Here is a 20,664-nt window from a genome sequence, read left to right as displayed (position 1 = left end):
CCTTGCCAACATGTACCAGAATGACAAGTGATCTGATATGGAGATTCATAGATATTAGGATCAGAAGGGACCTTGGCAAATTATCGAGTCTGACCCTCTGCCCAAAGCAGGAGAGTGCTGTGGTCAGATGACCCCAGCCAGGTGCATGTCTAGACTCCTCTTAAAGACCCCCAAGGTAGGGGAGAGCACCACCATCCTTGGAAGCCCATTCCAGATTCTGGCAACCCTTACTGTAAAGAAGTTCTTCCCGATGTCTAACCTGATTTTTCTCTCCATCAGTTTTGGCCATAATTTCTAGTTACTCCAAGGGATGCCCTGATAAACAGAGAACCCCTATCCCTTGCTGTCCCCCACAGTGAATTCGTAGATGGCCACAAGATCACCTCCTGGCCTTCTCTTATGGAGACTGAAGAGATTCAGGTCCCTCAATCTCTCCTCATCGGGCTCTACCTGCAGGCCCTTAACCATATGAGTGGTCCTCTTCTGAACCCTCTCAAGGTTATCCACATCCCTCTTGAAATGCGGCACCCAAAACTGGACTCAGTGCTCCAGCTATGGCCTCGCCAGTGCTGCATAGAGGGGAAGTATCACCTCCCTGGACCTGTTTGTGATGCACCTGCTAATACATGATAAAAGTGTGGTTAGCTTTACCGATCACTTCATCACATTGAAAACTCATGTTTATCTTGGAGTCAACTCCAAGATCCCTTTCTGCTACAGTGCTGCAGCGAGGGTCATCCCCCAGCCTGTAAATGTGTTTGTGACTCCCTCCCCCTAGGTGCAGCACTTCGCATTTGTCCTTGTTGAATTGCATCCTATTCTGTTCTGCCCATTTCTCCAACCTGTCCAGATCCACCTGGATTCATTCCCTGTCCACTAGTGTGGTTACTTTACCCCATAATTTGGTGTCATCCGCGAATTTGGACAGAATGCTTTCCACACCCTCATCCAAATCACTGATGAAGGCGCTGAACAGCAATGGTCCAAGGACCAAAACCTTGGGGAACTCTACTGCCCACCATCTTTCCAGGTCAGTGTTGACTTGTCCACCCACCTGACCACGTAATCATCTATGTCACAGCTGCTCAATTTATTTATGAGATTAGGATGAGCTATCATATCAAAGGCTTTCTTAAAATCCAGGTAGATGACATCAGAGCTATAATCAGCTATAAAACAGGGAGCCACCAAATTCATTCTCACATCATATTTCAGGCTAATTAGTTCTCAGCTCTGAGTAAGTGAAAGGCTAGTGGAGAAAACTAAGTCATTATACCTCACCACAAAACTAGACTTTTAATATCCGATTCAGTTAGCTACTGCAACTCCTAGAACTCTGTGTGTATTTCATGTGGCAGTTACTTATAGAATAAAATTCAATTTTTACTTCCTCTTCCTGTTTGAAATAGTCCTAGCTAAAGAATGAGCAGAAGAAAGCTATAAAAAATGAGCAGATGCAAGCTTATGAGCAAATGTTAAGCTGTTTATGAATGTACGTGCTTTTAACAAAATGTTAATGCAGACAACATTTGCATATCTGCCCCAAATTACATCAACTGCTTCAGGCAGGGTATTGGACTAGATGACCTAAAGAGGTTCCTTCCAGCCCTACTTTTCTATGATACTGTGAACCAGCGATGCAATGGATGCATTTGAAAATGCACATACAAGCATGGAGCTATACTTCTATTTCTCAATTTGACCGTGCAAGTGCAGAGTCACAGGTACTTATTCCACTGTTCCATTCTAGGTTGCAACGGTCTACAAAACCAATCATTACCTAAGGGCAGGAGAAAGAAAACTGGACTCTTAAGTTTCAACCTTCCAATTAGCAAACTGCAACTGTTGCCTAGGGTAACCCAACCCATATTAACCCCTTTAACAAACTGTACAAATTCTTTCACCTGAGGGCTCTCTGGTTTCCACTGGATCTCTAACTTTCTCTTCTCCATCTGAATAACTCTGTGCAATGCTGTTAGTAATGCAGGCTCTTGAAGTTCCCAGGTTATCTTCTTCATCCTCACTGTCTGAATCATGGACAGTGATAGGTCCAGCTTTTACAACGGGCTGAAGGCCACTGGGCCCTAAACCGGGGAACAATGCTGACAGTTCATTCACAAAAGTAGAGCAATAGTATGAATTTCTACAAGTTTGGAAGTTCCAGAAGAGAGGGGTTTGGTTCATCTTAGCCAAACTCTGCTTATCCTTTTGCGGATACAACATTAAAACTCAAATGCTACCAAATTAAAGTTTCAGTATGAAAATATAACTAAACCAATCAAATAATGTTTATCAGAAAAAAGGAATATTAAGATGATCAGCTAAGAATTCCAGTTCCTGTAATGCTTCTCAGACTCAAATATTAACCAGTCTTCTCCACAACAGTGACAGATTAGAAGTGCAGTAATGGTGGAACTAACTAGGAATTCCTTGTGTGTTCAGCCATCAGAACCTGCATTCCTGAAAGGGAATGCTGGTCAGGACAACTGATATTAAACATCCCTGGAGCTGTTGGTAAACTTTCTCCTGGGCAACCACCAAAAATAAGCAGAGAAGATCCCCAGTGATTCAGCAATCTTCCCAGCAATCTTCCTCTCAGCAACACACTGCAGTGTCGGCTATGAGCGTTAACCTAGGTTGCATTTCAGAGTTCAACTCTGATGCTTCTTTTTGGCAAGAGTGCCAGTAACTGGAACCACACCGAGGTAGTAGATGCCACCATGAGTAAGGTAAGAAATGAACAGTGGCATGATATAAAATACCCCTTTTTTGGGAAATCAATTAATTGAACTGACGCTATGTTTTTATGCATTACTTGATATTGTTGGCAAATCAACAATTCAACATTCTACGAAACAAATGAAGAATCAAGGCAGCCTGATGCAACTCACTACCGCAAATTAAATTAGTGCTTATACAACCTCCTGTGGTTACATCAAAATCAAGGAGGGGAGTCCATACATTATCATGGAAAGGAGGAGGCCATAAATTCAAAGCCTGAAACAAGGCACAGCAAGCTGAGAATATACAAGCCATTTGAGTGTTATTACACTATAGCATGAACCATGAGTCTTTAAGTATAATCCTTCACCCAATAAACAGAGAAAAATGGGAGTTGTTGAGATTGCTTTAAATCATATCTAGATCTTGGCAGCATCCCAAATATCCTGTGTGGCCTCAATGAAGAAAGCTGAGTCAGAAATAGACAGACCTAAAGCCTCTTGTAAGTGAGAAGAATGCTAAAGAAGAGTTTACTTTCCAGAGTCAGAATTACCTGCTTGCTCCTCATCAACATCCATAGGAATAACTGCCTGGCTATGAGCAATGGACTCATTCTGGACATCCACTGCAACCACTCCATCTTCTTGTGGAACTTCTTCCATATCATTTAGGGCTGAAGAGATGGAAACAACAGAAAGAGTTAAGAGAAATAAAACAAAGAACACAGCACTTCAAATTCCAGAGAAATACTGCTATGACTACCGCCAACACCACCCGCTTGTTTCCTCCCTGAGTATTAGGGATACACATTGAAGCTTCTTGTTGTGTAACTTTCAGTGCAGATCCCATTCTATGCTCATGTAAATGGCTCCTTTCTCTCTCAAAAGGTTTCTTGCATCGTTGTGAGGTCATCTGGCTGAGAATGATGGGACAGATTTTTAAAGAGATATTTAGATGCCTAACTCTTCCTGATCCTTCTACTATACAGTAAACATGATGGGATGCTAACAAACAACATGATACAAACTGAGTCCTGGCCCAGTAAGCCCAGAAGATTCAAATGAATAACCAGAACTACTCTGACCTTATATATAAACACTATATGCAGGAATATACAAAAGGATCTAAAACAAAGCATTAAAGACATTATTTCACAAGAACCTTGAAGAGCTGTGTTTCAATATATATTCGCTTTCTGCCTATAGTCCCGTGCATATATGGTAATGAAAAAAAATCATTTCTTTTGGAGGCTCACAAAAGATCAGTGGTTACCCTCAGCTGCAATCTGCTGCTCTTCAGCCTGCCCATCTTGCCTCAACTCGTTCTCCTCATTCTGATCATTTGGGTGTTGGTGGTTGTTGTGGTGGATGTTGGGATTGTTGTTGTTTTGGTGATTGTTGTTGTTGTCATTCTCGTTGTTGGAGTTCTGATTGCTGACCAGGGCAGATGAAACACCAATCCCTGTGCCCGCACTCAGACCTACACGAGCACACCCCTGAAAAATGCAACGGAGTTTCAGGATCAGTGATATTCACTCTCCATAATGGATCCTAACATTAACACAAAAGCTATTCTGTAGGACTACACATATGTGCCTACGGGAAAGGATCTGTTCACTATATCTGTAGGTTGGAGTCAATCTGGCAACAAAACACGCACACTCTTTCCTCTTTTAAACTGTAATAAATCAAAAGTATAAAATTCAATATGTAATCATATGTAAGAAGTTGTAATGCATATATGCCAAAGGATGAAACAAGCTAAAGATGATCTGGCTTTCTAATGGGAGAATCTATATTCCTCTCCAGAGCACAGCAGCAGATATAAGTTATCAAAATGATCCTATGCCTGATTTTAGAATAGAAGACAACAAAAATATGGAAAAGTTTACTGGAACTTTCATCTCATTAAAGCATTTAGTGCATTACAGAAACTGGTATGAAGACATAACCCTTCAACAATTTGGTGGGGAGAACCACAGTAAAGAATGCTAGAAATGACAGAAATGATAAATTCCCTCTTTAAGTAATCATATGAGGGTACAGTAGACTCCCAATTTACACAATTCTGACTTATGCATGTCTCGCATTTATGCAATTTTTTACTAGGGTCCAGACTGGAAAGTGTCCCTCAAGATCTGCGTCATTCACGTATATACTCGTACGCTCAGGAGATTCGCAAATATACGTGAATGCCTCACAAGATTTGCAGGTGGAATCAAGCGAAGCTGTGCTGCCATTGTGGTAGTAGCATCTCAAGATATTTAGGCGAGATGCTAGAAGCATCTCCTAAAGGTGATTCCGCCAAGAAAAGGGGAAAAAAAGCTATGACTAAGGTATGTCTGGGGTACACAACCACTCACTATTCTATTATGCCCTATGGGGAAAGTCGTCCCGACTTACACAAAATTCCCCCGGAACAAAATACTCGCATAAGTTGGGAGTCTACTGTACAGTACCATAATTTTACTATGTGTAAAGACAGCAAGTAGTTCCCTCAACATAAAAGCAAATTATGTGCAAAGTAACAACAAAGTAAACTAGCAATAAAGGCCCTTATAAAAATATAGACAGCAAAGATCCACTTTATTTTCTGGAAACAAAATATTTAATCATTGGCATCATGCTCTACTGCAACTGCTATCTGAAAAGGGATGCAACTGATCCTCACTGTACCCTTTTTTAATGGCTAGTCTATTCCCTGAGTTATTTATTGAGGTATTGAATTAACTGCAGTTTTAAAAAGTTTATGTCTCAACAGGAGTCTGGTATATTTCAGATGAGTCACGAGTGATTAAAAAACTCTGCAAACACAGGTACACAGAATCTCACCTTAGGAGGTTCCCGAAACATCTGGTCCAAAGAGATAAACTCTAAGCTTGGCAGTAATTCAATGAACTGACTAAAAGAATCTAGCTTTATAGCATGGCATCGCACCAGGGTAAGGTCAACTAGTCGGGTCCATCTTGAATGGTCTGTGGAAAGACAGTTATACTCTTTGAAAGATTTCAAGTCTCATTTATCTTCCAGAAACCACCTCCCAGACTTGAGGCTATTAAACTTTGTTTACCATCACTCTAACAATTTGAAGTTTATCTGTATCATAATAAGGGATCCAAAAGGCAGCAGCTCTGTTTTTATTACGGGACAGCAAAGTGCAATATTGTAGGAAAAATCTTCCATTCCTTTATCTCCTCAGCATTTGAAAGTATACATGAATAAGGGAATGTATAATTCTGGAAACTACTAAATGTACTCTACTACATAGTCAGGCTGCCTAAAGCCCATAAGATTAATAATATGAAGTTATTTACTATTTGGTGACTGTTCAGTAGCTGCATGAAATGCATTTCATATGCAGTTTATAATAGACAAGTATTCAAATCACATGAATCCATAATCATTATTTTTTCTTTTCCCTCCAACTCCTGAAAGAGAGGACTATGTCAACCAGATGCAGACCTGGAATTACCTTTCATAACCAGAACTGGTCATGTCAGGTCAGGGTTCAAGCACATTAAATTATTTTGGTACCTTTGAACTTTGAATACACTTATCAAATTGGGTAAGTTATTTGTTATGCCCTGTTCCATTACATTTATCACTAACTAATCACTGATTTCTTATTCCTCCCACTGTATCCATGCAAATTAATAATATTCTGCTTCTACATGGAGCCTGTATCTATGCACACAGAACAGGTATGCACTCTGCAATCTGAAAATGTGTGTTTTTCCTGGCCCTCACCATTTCATTTTTAAAGATCACACAGGGTGCTTATAGACACAAAAAAAAAAAAATCCCAAAGAAACCAGCACTTTACTTTAAACTCAGCATGTTCCTGTGCCAAGCCCCGTGAATGCCCAGAAAAGGCAGCACATTATATGTCAACCCAGTTTGCCTGATGTCTGAAAAGATCAGGTGCATTAGTGGGGCTTTTTGGGCACTTTTATATAATAGCTGACTAAATCAGCTTTGGCTAAAAGCAGCAAAAAGCTCTGCTGAAGAGCTTGATCTTCACAGAAACCGCAGAGCTGGGTTGAAGTAACGTGCCATTTCTTCCTGTAAAGTGTGTTTTTTGTTTAACATCTGCAAATCACCAGAATTATTAGATTCTTCACAGAATGTAACTAAAACAATCTGTGTTCCAAATTCAAGCCAGTATGAGCTGTTTCTGCCACATAACTCCATAATTTTTAAAGGTATGCAATACCTGTGATCCAATTGTTTGGATTGTGTAGATGTGGGCAGTTGTAAATGACCAGGTACTTGATGCAAGAGAAAACTTCATTCACAGCTTTCATTCCAATGTCTGTGATGATTCCTGGATTTTCAACTACATCAGCCAACCCATACTTCACCAAGTCCCCATTAGTCATTTTACCTATAGAAAGACAACAGATTGTTTAAACCTTTGATAGCATCCCTTCCCAATTTCACACTGTAACCCAATTTAGCACACAGACCAGAATATTATTTCAGCCAAAGCAAACTTTGCCCTGGATTCAATAAGTGTCAGAAGGTAGACATTTTCTGAACAGCATAAATTTTGAACCCAATAATTAATACGCGAGTATTTATAGTCTTTTTAATGCATGTCTTGACAAATGTAACACAACTATGAATTTGCACTATCCTAACATCTGCCAGATAATTCAAGTATAAAAAAAAAAATTCATACATTGCAGCAGAAACTCATCAACGTATCCCAGATGAAGGGTTTCAAATTGGGGGAACTCTAGTTCTGCCATCTTCAGTGCAGAAAAGACACCATCTTTGGTCAGAGAAGGCTGGATTCTCACTTCATGCAACCTAAAAGGATCAGGTACAGTTCACATTCAAGCCAAGGCAACAGAATGTAAACAGCAATTCAACAGAGGTAAACTTCAGTGGATACCTGCATCTTTCCCTATAATAAAATTTGGTAGCTATACAATAGTGAGGGTCCTTGGTTGTATATTGCTTATATTAAGTGTGTAATTCTTATTTAAGACAAAAAGTCTGGCAATTCAACTCACGCCACAGAAAAAGTCGTTGCAGAACCCAGGACACTCCTCTAGCCATTTGATAATCTTTTCATTTAAAGCTAATTAGGGTTTGGCTTCTCAAAAACTTAACATTCACTCTTAAAGTTTTGGGACTTTATTAAGGTACTGAAATAACTGCTTTGAAAAACGAAAGGAATGAAAAAGACAGGAGAAGACTGGAGAAGGACAGTACCTTCGTGCAGCAGTTATGATGAGGTAGCCAAGATCCACTTCTAGGGCATTCTTGCAAGCTCCCAAAACTATAGTGTGCAAATTCCTAAAGCCACCTGGTGATAGGAAATACAGGAGTTTCATTTTAGTTTGTGGGTTGTGGCATTAAAAAAAAAATGCATGTACTCCTTTAGTATTATCTTTGCAGTGTATACATGAGATTAACAAGGATACATGCTATTTTGAAGGAAATCAACATAAAATTCTTTACAGTTGGCACTGACTAGTAAAAGGTGGCTCTGAAGCAGCAAGTTTATCAGAAACATTGTGATGATTTTTAATGAGGAATCATCTCTCTCTCTAGGTTCATTCTGCCGATTTCACCCTCCAGACAATGCAATGACAGTGAAGGGTGGTATTTATTTGGAAATCTTAGATCATAGGTCTTCAGCAGTTTCAACTGGTGCAGAAATTGCAAAGACTAATTTCACCTGGCTTTTGTCACTTTCCATGTTGTCAACAAAAGTGTGATAAGTGCAAGCAATTCTGTTAGTATATTAAAATAATACTTAATGCAGGTCCATATTTATCACCCTTTGAGTCTCTCTCATCTTATTAGTTCCAAAAGCAGATTAGTGAAACAACCTGTAAAACAGCAGTTACCCTTCAGAGCTAGCTTGATTTTCCTGTACAACATGGGAAAATAGGAAGCTGTATACCTGATCTCCAGCTATCTTCTACTACATGCTGAATAAGTCCTCCAAGAAAAGGAACTCGAACAAGTTCTAGATGTTCCAAGTTTCGGGCAGAAGCCAAACCCGTCACTAAAGGGACATACTTCAAAGAATTTGTGGGTCCTGCAGAGAACAGAACAAGATACTCAGAGTTGTATATTTTAAGGTATTGAATAAATCATGCCAAATAATGCAGAACTGTCCAGCACAAGCCAAAAAACAAAGCAGGAGAAAGGTTCTCCTAATAAAATACAGTAAGAGATGTTAGTCCCCTCATGTCATGTGTAAAATAGTGCTATCGACTCCTTCCCATATAATGGATGGGCATGAGCAACATCTTGGCCTTATTTATATTTGAAAACTTGATAAACTTAATACAACCGCTTCCAACAAGGGTGTAGCTTCATTAATGTATGCACTACAGATGATGTAGCTCAACGACTTCACCATATTGTGAACATCCGTTCCAAGAAGACAACTGCACATTGGCAGTGGCACAGTATTAGTACTGACATTGGCTATATGCAACCCTTTCTCAAAAGAATCCTCTATTCTCTCACCTGCACAGTTCCTCATGACAAAAGTGCGTAAGCTGATACAAAGGAAATCTTTAAAGGGCTGTGGTTTGGTAAGCCTCACCCACTTCAAATACAGATGCCTCAGCATTGGGATACAAGGAATTTCAGGGACATTTACCCCTAGAATATATGAACAAAACAAAAATCAAATGCATCAAGGAAACATCACAGCCATCACTAAATTACTTCCCAAGACCAATGGAATACCTAAAAAACTACAGTGCTCTGAACTTATAAAATTCTTCTTTACCATGTGTCAATAGTCACAAGAAATCTGCCATCCAAATCCCTGCTGCAACAGGGAAATACGCGTGTTCTAGAAACCCCCAGACTGTATCAACTATCATTCCTGGAAAGGAGAGGAGTGGTACCTCATTTCAAACTTTTCTGTTCTAAGGCAGACATTTCACCACAAACACTTACCTACTAAGTGCAAAGTCTGAATTTTAGCTCCTATAGGAATCTTCAGTTTGTTTTCAGGAGGGATTGGGAAAGCACCATTACGATTACGAAACTTCCCTAAAATATGAACTTGTGGCATGTATGTCCAAATTGCTTCTACCAGCTCTAAATGAGAGGTCTCAACACCCTAGACAAAAGCACAGCAATCAGATATTACCATTTTAAACAACAATGCTTCTCTTAACCAAGTAGACATCTTGCTAATACACTGATTTTGATACAAATTACATTTTCACTTTAAATACAGAGCCACTTGACTTTAAAAACTAAGTAGTCACAGGAAACTAGTTATTAGCCCGAGCTTGTGAGAGTTGAGTATTTGAAAACAAATCAAGTGGCTAGAAAAGAACAGCATTCCCTTGTAAGCTAGCAGTGGATTTTGAAATTGTGCTTGCTTCAGCTGCCACTCATACAGGACAAGGATTAGATTTACAGCACTTGCAGAAGCCCAGCAATAAGATAAAATATGTATTGGTTTCTTTGGTTAGTCCAAATTTTATTTCCTCTGCAGTATACATGCAGAGTCTAATGTCAACTTTTGAATCTGCACACTTACCAACAGATTTGGGCAAGCCTGCAAAGCCTCTAGAACTCCAGGAATGCTGAAAGCTTCATGGCCACGTACTCTGCGTCTTTCAAGATACCTGGGGTGAAGACCATAGAGCTGTTCAATGTCTGGCATCTTCCTCAGCAATATTAGGAAACTGCAATCAGTGAAACCTGGGAGGAGGACACAAGTTTTGAGGGTTTTGTGACAAGAAACAGATAGTTCTGCAGAAAAAAATAATGCTGCAATTCTTTGTGGATAATAACAATTCTTGGCCTTACATCCAATACCACTTCTGGCAATGATGTCAACTAGATGGCAGGGAGCCAGTCCTGTCACTTCACACTAACATGGTTAACTACAGAACTCCATTTCTGATGTTGTAGAATAATATTCTACAGATTCTTTTGCCTGTATCCTGTGGTTGTGTTATATGCATCTCATTCAGGGGAAGTATCACTGTTACAGCTATAGCCACACGTGACACAGGAGTCACTGGCCTTATGCTTATCTCCCCTGAAATTCTAAGATTCTCCCACTCTTAAGTTGGAACCTAGGTTATCCAGGAGACATCAGGCATATTTATCTATCAGGCCTGACAAGTTTGGCACCTCTGGGTCTTCACTTTGGGAGTCTGTCACCGTAGCCTGACAGATTTGTAAGACAATATCATTTTATTCTAACATTAGGGACAAAGCAGAACAGTAGGAGGTGGGGGTTTTAAAAGAACAAATAATGTTACACTATCTTATCAAGAGTCTAAGCACCCTTCTACAGGAACCAAGTCATCTTAACTTGGCAGGATTTGCCCATTTAAGTCCTGCACCTCTCCCCCACTCCACTCTCCAATTAAGAAAAAAAAATATGTATTCCCTCCAAAATTTATCTCTGAATCCTAAGCCTAAATCTTACTCTTCACAGGCTTTGACAAAATGGTCTCTTCGACAAAAAGGACTTGAAGATGAAACTTCAAAGTGAGCGGCTCTGTCTCTTGCAGAGTTTCTTAAATCCCAACAGATACAGAGCACTCCCAGAGCATATTTCCCTGCCTACATGCAAGCAGCCTCTTCTTTGAATTAAACCTTTGTGTTTATACCATAACCCCCTTTAAAATATTCGGATAAGCATACAAATTGTTACAGAAAATCTTTACTTCTGCCACAGTGGCATCTGACACACATACAGATGTTTTAAATGACTTCTCAATGGGAGGATGGTACCCATCTCTCACTGAAAGTCTATAGGAGTTAGTCATACAGCTCCACTGGCTGTTTTTGAAAATCTACTGTACATTGTTAAATGTAAGCATCACTACAATCTAGTAAGATCTTATCATAACCACTATATCCTGGTACACCCTACTTACCAGTGGGCATATACTCCCACCAGTGGCCAGCACAGAGGTCTACAACCTTCACTACTCTCAGGTAGAGAGTCACTGCTTCTTTCAGCTTTGGGGAGAGGCATTCCATGCACATGATATCCTGCAATGGAAGGTACCTTTGGGAGAGGGGGAAAAAAAAAAGCTCTTATTCAAAGACAAAGTTCTTTCAACTTCTCTCACACAAGGGAACATCAAGTAAATTACTACACAAAGCCAGATGTATTCATTCTAAAACTATAAAGAGTGGATTCAAATGAGACTTCCAGACAAACTGTATCATACAATCTACTGGGTTTTTTTCTGCTTAATCTGTTCATAATGCAACCAGGGCACTTCAGGTACAAAAGGGCAGTCTCACTATATTTATAAGGTCCTCAGGTAAAAGAGACCAATGATATATTTTAGTACTAGCACGTGCCTATTTCTGACTAAACCCGCAAAGCTACCCCCACAGTAATACCTGGAAACCTTCAATCTTTCCAATTAAAATGTATAATTTTAATTTTGTGATGCATAGCTCTCCAACTTGTCAGCAAGATATTTACATGCCATTCACATTCAAATTCTCATTTGGAGTATTTGTAAACTTGTACTTTGATTATTCATTTTTGGGTTGAGTGGAATAAAGTATTTTACTAAAACGAATAAAGAAAGGGAAACTGGGACTGGAATTCTATTCTAATATACCCAGGCACAAATAACTGCATTAACTGTAATGCAAGCAGAGTGAATGAATTTACCAGACACATCATGATACATGTGAGCACACCATGAAGCATGACATATCTTAAATCTGTTGCAAGATTAATCAACAATTTTGTTCTGCTCACACAGAATATTTATTAATGCTATGAAGGTTGCTTCAATTTCAGGATATTAACATACAGAATTATGAAATTTAACAACTGGCACTGTAATCAAGAGTGAATTAGTCACCAGAGGATACCTACGGGCTTGTATTAGTCCAACTAGAGTTAAAAAGTGAAACAATGGTGCTCTGCTTTTCCTAGCAATTTTCACATAAGAAAATATTCAGTGCAGGAGACTGAATCAGGGAATAAGAGACCCATGTCTCAAAGGATAATTGACTTTTTTTTTCATATTGTATTATCTACATGCTTAGTTTTATAAAACAAAAAGAAAAAACAAACCATGAAGACAAAGAAATTCTGCATACTCTCCTTGACACTTATCCAGCAAAAAACCATCTATATATGCACACTGATAAAACTCAATTCAGTTTTTGTCTACCAGTTGAAATATTGGTGGCACTTCTGAATATGTTTCTGAATATGGTGTGTCGTTCGGCATTTTTTCACTGGGTGGAGCAGACAGCAAGCCAAAAAACAGTACAGCCTCTTACCTAAAGATATGGCAAAGAACTTCATGAGAAAGCTGGTTCATATAATCTTTCAGCTCATCTGCTTTGATAGATTCAGAGCCTTCCCTGTTCATTAAGCATGGTTTCACACTTTTCCGTCTAGGTCCCATGATTGTAATGATTTCTGATGAAAGGAATTAATGTTCACAATGTTATGCTAATTCAGTGCAACTGAAAAACAAATGGAGGAGGAAAGGGACAGACCAATGAAAGTTAGTTACATAAAGGACCCAGAAAAACCTGCTACCAAAGAGAAACACTGGAATGCCATTATTCTAATGGATCAGCTGAAAACTGGAAGGACTTTCCTGGCAGGGTATAATTGATCTGTCTTGTGTATGAAGCTGGAAATAAAAGCTAGTCAAATGAATGGAGACTAACTGGAGTGTCCCCTTAGATCAAGAAAAATTAGTAAATAGAAAACATGCTTCATGTCTTGTGGGAAAAAACCCGGTAGGTTTAATTATAGGTTGCTTCCATAGTAATCTTTTCCTATTTTAGAAAATAAAATGTCTTTAGAAATACCATCTATAAATCAGCACACACAGGCAACTCATGGGAAAAAGATGAAGAAAATTACTAAACAGATGTCACCTGGATATTTTCCAGTGAACTATAAAGTGATCTAGCTCCTACTTATTTAAAAGGAAATCATTCTCTCTAGATCTTGCTTCCCTCAGAAATATAATTTCACTTTATTAGGTGAGCTAGATTAGTTGTTATGACTCAAATAATATTTCATTAGTGTACCTGATGTAGAAAGAGTTGTTTTAAGATTGCACCATTAAAAGCAAAAAACTCAAGAAAAGCAAAAAACATGTAACATAGCAAAAACATGTAACATAGCAAAAACATACATGTGTAATCTCTCCTTTTTTCTTGTTACACATGAACTAGGGGTCACAAAATTAAACTAGTTGGTAGTAAGTTTAAAACTAACAAAAGGAAGTTCTGTTTTATACAGCGTGTAATTAAAGTGTGGAACTCTGCCACCAAATGTTGAAGAAACTGACAGTTTAACCTAATTCAAAAAAAGGGACAGGACAAAATCTTGGAGGAAAAAGGCATCAGGAGCACTTGAGCGTGGGAGTTGGGAATACACCCTCTGAATCAGAACTTCCTAGACCTTAAATATGGGAGACTGCAAGTGAAAGAGCAACAGTGGGGAAAAAACAACCCTGGTAATACCTAGTTCACGGTCCCTTTCAGCATCCACTCTCAGCCCCCGTGTGACACAGGCCTATTTGTTATGCCACTGGGCATGGGCCTATGCCCACCAAGAGATGGGGCAAGATGGACCTACGGTCTAAACCAGTAAACAGCAATTCTTAACTAATCGAATATATTTCTACCAATGTTATTCTACCATAATTCTATACCTATTATAGAATTTGGCTTAGTTAATGATGCTCTATTTTCCAGTGTTGAAGTGATGTTGTAACTGTGATGGCCCAGAAAATGTGTAAGGCAAGAATGTTTTGTTTTTGTTTTTTTTTAAATAGATGGCAACTTTTATCAGACCAACTGCATGGCTGAGATAGTTAGATAAAACTTAGGCAACTCTGTCTCAAGCTCTGTTTCCTGCTCCTTTGGCTTTCATTTGTTCAGCTCTAGTAAAAAGCAGTGTTAATATTAAAATAATACCTATTAATATCTCCTATCACAGAGAAGACAGAGGGAGGTAGAAAGTATTCATTTCTTTCCTAGCACTGCTGTTTGGCTGGTTATTATGTTCTCAAAAGCCAGGCTAACACAGAATCAATCAATTAGTTAACATCATGCCACATGTAATTTCACACAAGAGAAAAAATATTTTGTAATGAAAGCTTGAAATTACCAGAATAAGGTAACAATTTGGGAAAGATTCAGATTATTATATACTCAGGTTTTTGATGGCCCATATTTCTCCTTGTTCTGATGGTAAAGAGTTACTGTTAAGGAATATTATTTTCTGCCATTCAGTTCAGTCAAAACCTGGGTGTGTAGCTTTCCTGAAGGAAACAGGTATTATTATAGAATGAAAAGAAAATTCTGGCAAGAGAATAATATATTTAAACTTCTCAAATATGACTAGACTTCAAGGGACTTTTAAACTTTTAACGTGTCAGGTTTGACAATTCATTATTTCCTTGTGACATATAATGTTTTGCAAAAACTGCTTTAGCTTCAGAAAATGGAAAAATATATTTTCCTTAAAATTGATTTTTCACAAACTAACTCATCTCCTTGCTGAGCCTAAACATGGAATACTTCAACCAAAAAAGCCAACGTGTAATTATGAGAACTCTTTTAAAATTAACTACTTTTGTTTGCTACAAAACAAACCTAGAACTGCCTGCACCTTATGCTTTTATCTTAGAACAGCATATTGTTTTACATCTATTCTGCAACTATAGCAGTAACTTCTATTATTCCCCATTCTGTTTTCATGTTAAAAATCTTCTTATATTCATAGCCATTTAACTGATCTTAATCTAGGGCTGCACTGATAAGAGATTTTGGGGGTCAATACTGGTAGCTGATTTTTAAGGAGGCATATCAGCTGATACCAATCCAATTTCAGATACAGCTGCATGCAAAAGGAAGATGATTAAGATACAGGTGCACTGATACATCGGTCCAATATCAGATTGGCACCAATATAAAGAAAACTGACTGTATCAGAAAATGTCCTGAAGTGGCCAACACTTTGGCCAATAAATGCCCATACATGCATGCAGCCACAGTGCACCATGCAGGCAACAAGGAACAGAGCCCACCAGCATGGAGAGCTCCATGCAGCTGATAAGTCTGTTGTTGTGGAAGGGGACGAGGGAGGTAGATCAACGTCCCCCACAGTGAGGGAGGGAGTGGGGCTGGGGTAGGCGATGCCCTGCCATGGCAGGACAGGCACAGGACAGAGCCATGGATCGTTCAGGGGATTCAGGGGGGCAACTCCGGCTGCTGCTCCCACCACTTGTGTGCCCCTGGATCTGTGCGGAGTAGGGCAGGGCAGGCTGCAGCTGTGGGCTGGGGCCAGGAACCATGCTGCGCTGTGCTGTGCTTGGGACAGGTGGCAGTGGTGCTGGGAGGGAAGCTACTTAGGGGGCTCCAGCCCCCCCAAATTGCGCTGTAGCCCTCCCATAGTCCCGTCTTATTGCTGTCGCCACCCGCCCCAAGTGCAGTGCAGCACAGCCCCCAGCCCCAGGTGCAGCCTGCACGGCTCTTACAGATCTGGGGCACGCCCTTCCCCTCCCACCCTTCTAGACAGACAGTGGCAGGAGCCACCAGGCGTACCACGTGCTTAGCCAGAGCCACCGCTTTCCCCACCCCAGCCATGGCTCCATCCTGTGTCTGTCCCACCCTGGCTGGGCAGTGCCTATCCCACCACACTCCTCATCATGGGGGTCACTGATCTGCCCCCAAAACCTCTTCCCTCCCCCCTTCCCTTCCACCACACAGCTCTCCACGCTGCTCACATGGTGCGCTGTGGCTGCATGCACACATGGGTATTTCTTGGCCAAATTATCGGCCACTTCAGGCCAATTGTCGACGTAGTCAATTTTTGTTATATTGGTGCTGATCTGATGTTGGACTGATGTATGATTGCACCTCTATCTTAATCATCTTCCTTTTGCATGCAAGCAGGGGATAAAGTAGAACAGGTAAAAGGGCAGAACAGCTTGGGTATAGCAGTGATAAATCGAATATATATCGTGTATGTTTTTGCTATCTTAACTTGTCATAAGAAAATTTCAGGAATAGGATGCTGCGCATCTGCAGGAACAGGGGATGACAGATAACAAAAGACGATGGTTAAGCGAGCGGTGCTGGACACCACTTCTGATGCAGCATCTGGGGCATCCTTCCACCCCTCCTCCAGGATCGCCGCTGCTCCCTACAGGCCCCACGGGAGAGGGAGGCGGGTCCCACACAGGGACCCCCAGGGCTATGTGGGCTCGGCAGCGCAGGCTGCTTTGCCCCAAGCAATGGGGGCTTGGAGAAACCAGAAGTGCCATGGTGGGCACTTCTGGTTTCACTTTATCTTACAAGCCAGCATGCCAGTTAGTGGAGCCTGCCGACTTGTAAGATGCCAGATAACAGAACTTTTACTGTATCTTTTAATTGCTTAGAATAAGCTGCCATGTTCCAAAATCAACAGAATTTGGTTAAAAAAAAAAAATCCTTTACAGCCTTTGCAACAGGAATAATATAGTATTGTTCAACTGAATGAGGCTGATTACTTAAATATCAAATTTGTCTACTTACTGTGTCCAACTTCAGGGATTTCTGCATATAGTAAATATACAAAACCAAAGAAAATCAGATACATGAAATTCCTTTCACTTCGGTCTTAATTTTGTCTGTAACCATCATATTTTAGGTCCTTGACTGTTATGGTATGGTCCTTCTAAAAGGCATCTCAGCACTAGTGTATAGCATAGTTCTGAATTTCCATAAAAAAAGGATCTTACCATCAACCAATAGGTTTAAAAAGCAGGGTACCAAATGGGCCATTCAATTTCCATCTAAGCCAAGGCCTCCCAGCTAACCTAAGGGGAGCATATGCTGGGGGACAACAGCATACATTTTGATACACCAGCATTAGAAGATGGGCTCTAAGCCAAATGCATTTTACTCCTGTTTGGGACAGGGAGCAACAAAGAATGTAACTGTGTTAAAATCAAGTGATATCAGGAAATAGAGAACCAAGAAAACAGTATGTGAATGGTTCAGGGTGGGGGAAAAGTCATCTCCATTTGTCAAGAGTTATAAATTCCAGCCTTTTCTCTGGAAATGTGCTTTTTTTTTTAATCCTATCAAATCAGAAGGAAGGGGAGAATGGGGGAGATGCCTCCACAAACTACTTTTTAAAACTAATGTGCACTCCCTGCTTTCGCATTACAGAATGATTTTATATAAAACACGCATGCCAGCAGCCGCATCTCAGGTCTGTTCAGTTTCATGCACTGTCAAGGAGCCAAGTCCACAAACCACAGTGGTTTTTGAAACAGGGCTCAGTTTTCCAAGCAGGAAGGTAGGCTGCCGTTTCCTGTTGTTAGGCATCTCCTGTTTTGATCTGCGACCTCATCCAGTTTACAACATTCACCACTGAAAATGTAGAGCATCGAGGCAGGGCTCATACACAGTCTTTTTTTTTCCTCCACTCAAGTTACTTTAAGTGAAGAAACAGACTGCCCTATGTTCTGTCTGCTTCCTTAAATGTGAACAGAAATGTATATACAAGTATACATGTAGATAGACACTACATGTGTGCCTACAACATTTGGATCTGCCAGGACACACCCCAGCATTGGCAGGGCAGGCGGAGCAAACGTGTGCTGACACCACCGACTCTTTACAAGAGAAAACGCGGAGACGGCTGTTGGCCGGCGCGCGCTCCTTTCCCAACCGGCTCCTGTCGGTTCAGGGCAGCAGGGCTGGGCCCAGGTCTGCCTGCTCAGCGGGTGGCAACGCAGCCCTACCCCGATACCCAGAACAGCCCAGTCCCAACCCAGACGCGGGGCCTGGACACGACACGAAGTAGATGGACGCCCGGGGGAGCCGGGCCCGAGCCAACAGAGCAGGCGGTGCCGGACGTGGCGGCCCAGCCAGCCCCGTCCAGCTCCACTCCTGCGCGCCCCGGCCGGAGCCGGTCCCACACTGACAGCCAACACCAGCCCTTACCTGCCCCCCCCGGCGCCTCCTGCCGCCTGTTATTGTGGCCGCGGCGGTCGGGATAACACTTCCTGTCCCCTGCTTCCGCTTCCGCTAGAGTCCGCCGGACTTCCGTGCTCGGGGGGGGGAGAAAGCGCCGCTGAGCCGCCATCTCGGATGTGGCACGGTGGACTGCGTCTTGTGCTTGTCACGCAGGCGCCGCCATGTTGGGCGCGGCAGTGCCCTGGAGCCCTGCGCAGCCGCTGCTACGCACGCACAGCTGCAGACCTCCAGGGCTCGGAGGGCGTGGTGGGCAGGCGTGCAGCACAGCTGTCCAGGGCCTGCTGTGCAGTTTGCCTTGCGCTTCGCTCTGTCTCAGCGGGATCTTATTGGACCAACTAGACAGGTGAAAAAGTGTCCGTCTTTATTTGGCGGGCAAAAAAAAAAAGATGTGATATCTTTATTTGTAAGTTTTGGGGCACACGCACCCTTTCTCGGGCGTAGGAAAATGCAAAGATTGTAAAATTTCCCCTAGGTAGAAATGAAAATTTATATTTCCCAGGACAGCTAGATAGAGGTCCACCCAGAATTGTGTATTTTCTGAAAAATTTTGAATTGGAGAATTTTCCAATGCCCTAAATAGATCATGATCTGATTCAGCATGTGTATTTGAGTTATATAAACAAAACTATAAAAGTACCTCCCATATTAATGTTATGTCCCAATAATCACAAGTATTTGAACTGAAATATTTGATTAGGAAAAAAAATTAAATACAGCACACTTAATGTGGTTTAATGTTATATACAAACAAATTCAAAACTTTATGTGGAAAAATTATTTTTTATTGGAATACTTGTAAAAATGTAAAGACATTTACATTTGGCATACACAATGGCATGCACTTCCCTTACGCTGTTTGTTTAAGAAAAACAAGCCATGACAATTGACACACTAATTTTAGCTCACCCAAAGAACTGCATGATATGCCATTCTTTGGCTTTGATTTGACCTCCACAGCCAATTAGGTGAATTCATAACTTGATTTTTGGTTTGGATTCTTATGGGAGTGTATTTACCCTCCTATACACAAATCAATAAAACACATATGTGCTTTCTCTCACACTTCCTAGGGATAACCACCTGAAAAACAATAATTACAACCAATTCTAAGGATTAGCAATCTGTAAGCAATCCTGTCTGGGAGTGCACAGGTATCTTAGTATGCCCACCCCTTCTTCCTCCTGCCGGGTTGGGGTGGGTGGCAAGGTGAGCATCAGCCCCCAGTGCTATGGCACTGGGAGTTCCCCACCCCCCAGGCTGGCACCCAGGGTCCCTGGCCCCCTACTGTTTCCCCCACCCCATCGGTATGCCAATGGGTACATGGCATTAAAAATTTATTGCTCAGCGTGATTTTTATTGTGTGCAGCTGCACACACACACAGCTTAGAGGGAATGCTGATTACAACCTTGAAATTGCCTAATATTGTATTGGCATCCATTCATTGTTACTAATGAATTTTACAAAACAATGAATTGTTAGAAATGGACAATTTTCCACAGAAAAATAAAGCACTGGAAAATTTTGTGCCCCACATCTTTGGGTTCACCTGTGCCCAGTGAGCCTGCAGGGCCTTTAGAAACACTGCCCCTGGCATTTCTGTTCACCCATTTCTGGTTTGTGTTCCTGCTGTCGAGCAGTATTTTATTCCCCTGTGCGTGTGCCTGAAGAAGGGTGTTTATGCCCAAAAGCTTGCAAAGAACAATTTTTCCAGTTTTCCAGCGTTAAGTGTGCTTATTTAGTTGGTCTAATACAAGGTATCACATCTACCCAAAGAATCTTGTCTACCTATTCACCGTCAGAGGTTCAACTTAAAATCAAGGAAGAACATGTGTTTTGTGACATGCAAGAGCCAGGAGTGGTTCCAAGAAATGTATTTGTCCAGCTCAGGAGCAGAAATACCATGTGACTCCTGGAATTAGTACCCCCATGTTCGATAGTAAATTGTGAACAGTGAATAGC

At 41.1% G+C, this 20,664-nt stretch overlaps 1 protein-coding gene across 1 annotated transcript in view; it reads right to left on the bottom strand.

The window, feature by feature from the left end:
- The window catches only part of FBXO38 (F-box protein 38), a 39,811-nt gene extending 21,065 nt beyond the window's left edge, over positions 1–18,746 (bottom strand). Inside the window, exons 1-14 of the mRNA XM_019534906.1 lie at positions 18,677–18,746; positions 12,987–13,178; positions 11,606–11,739; positions 10,249–10,412; positions 9,654–9,819; positions 9,213–9,350; positions 8,638–8,775; positions 7,941–8,034; positions 7,402–7,532; positions 6,934–7,104; positions 5,553–5,695; positions 3,994–4,216; positions 3,275–3,394; positions 1,905–2,084 (exon numbers count right to left, since the gene is read on the bottom strand). Of these exons, the coding sequence (XP_019390451.1) occupies positions 1,905–2,084; positions 3,275–3,394; positions 3,994–4,216; positions 5,553–5,695; positions 6,934–7,104; positions 7,402–7,532; positions 7,941–8,034; positions 8,638–8,775; positions 9,213–9,350; positions 9,654–9,819; positions 10,249–10,412; positions 11,606–11,739; positions 12,987–13,114 (1,930 nt within the window). The 5' untranslated portion in view covers positions 13,115–13,178; positions 18,677–18,746. The remainder of the gene's footprint in view (positions 1–1,904; positions 2,085–3,274; positions 3,395–3,993; positions 4,217–5,552; positions 5,696–6,933; positions 7,105–7,401; positions 7,533–7,940; positions 8,035–8,637; positions 8,776–9,212; positions 9,351–9,653; positions 9,820–10,248; positions 10,413–11,605; positions 11,740–12,986; positions 13,179–18,676) is intronic.
- Between the last annotated feature and the right edge of the window lie 1,918 nt (positions 18,747–20,664).

Source organism: Crocodylus porosus, unplaced genomic scaffold, assembly GCF_001723895.1.
Source record: "Crocodylus porosus isolate Cpor-Errol unplaced genomic scaffold, CroPor_comp1, whole genome shotgun sequence".
Classification (NCBI taxonomy): Eukaryota; Metazoa; Chordata; order Crocodylia; family Crocodylidae; genus Crocodylus; species Crocodylus porosus.
This window is presented reverse-complemented; position numbering and strand designations above follow the sequence as displayed.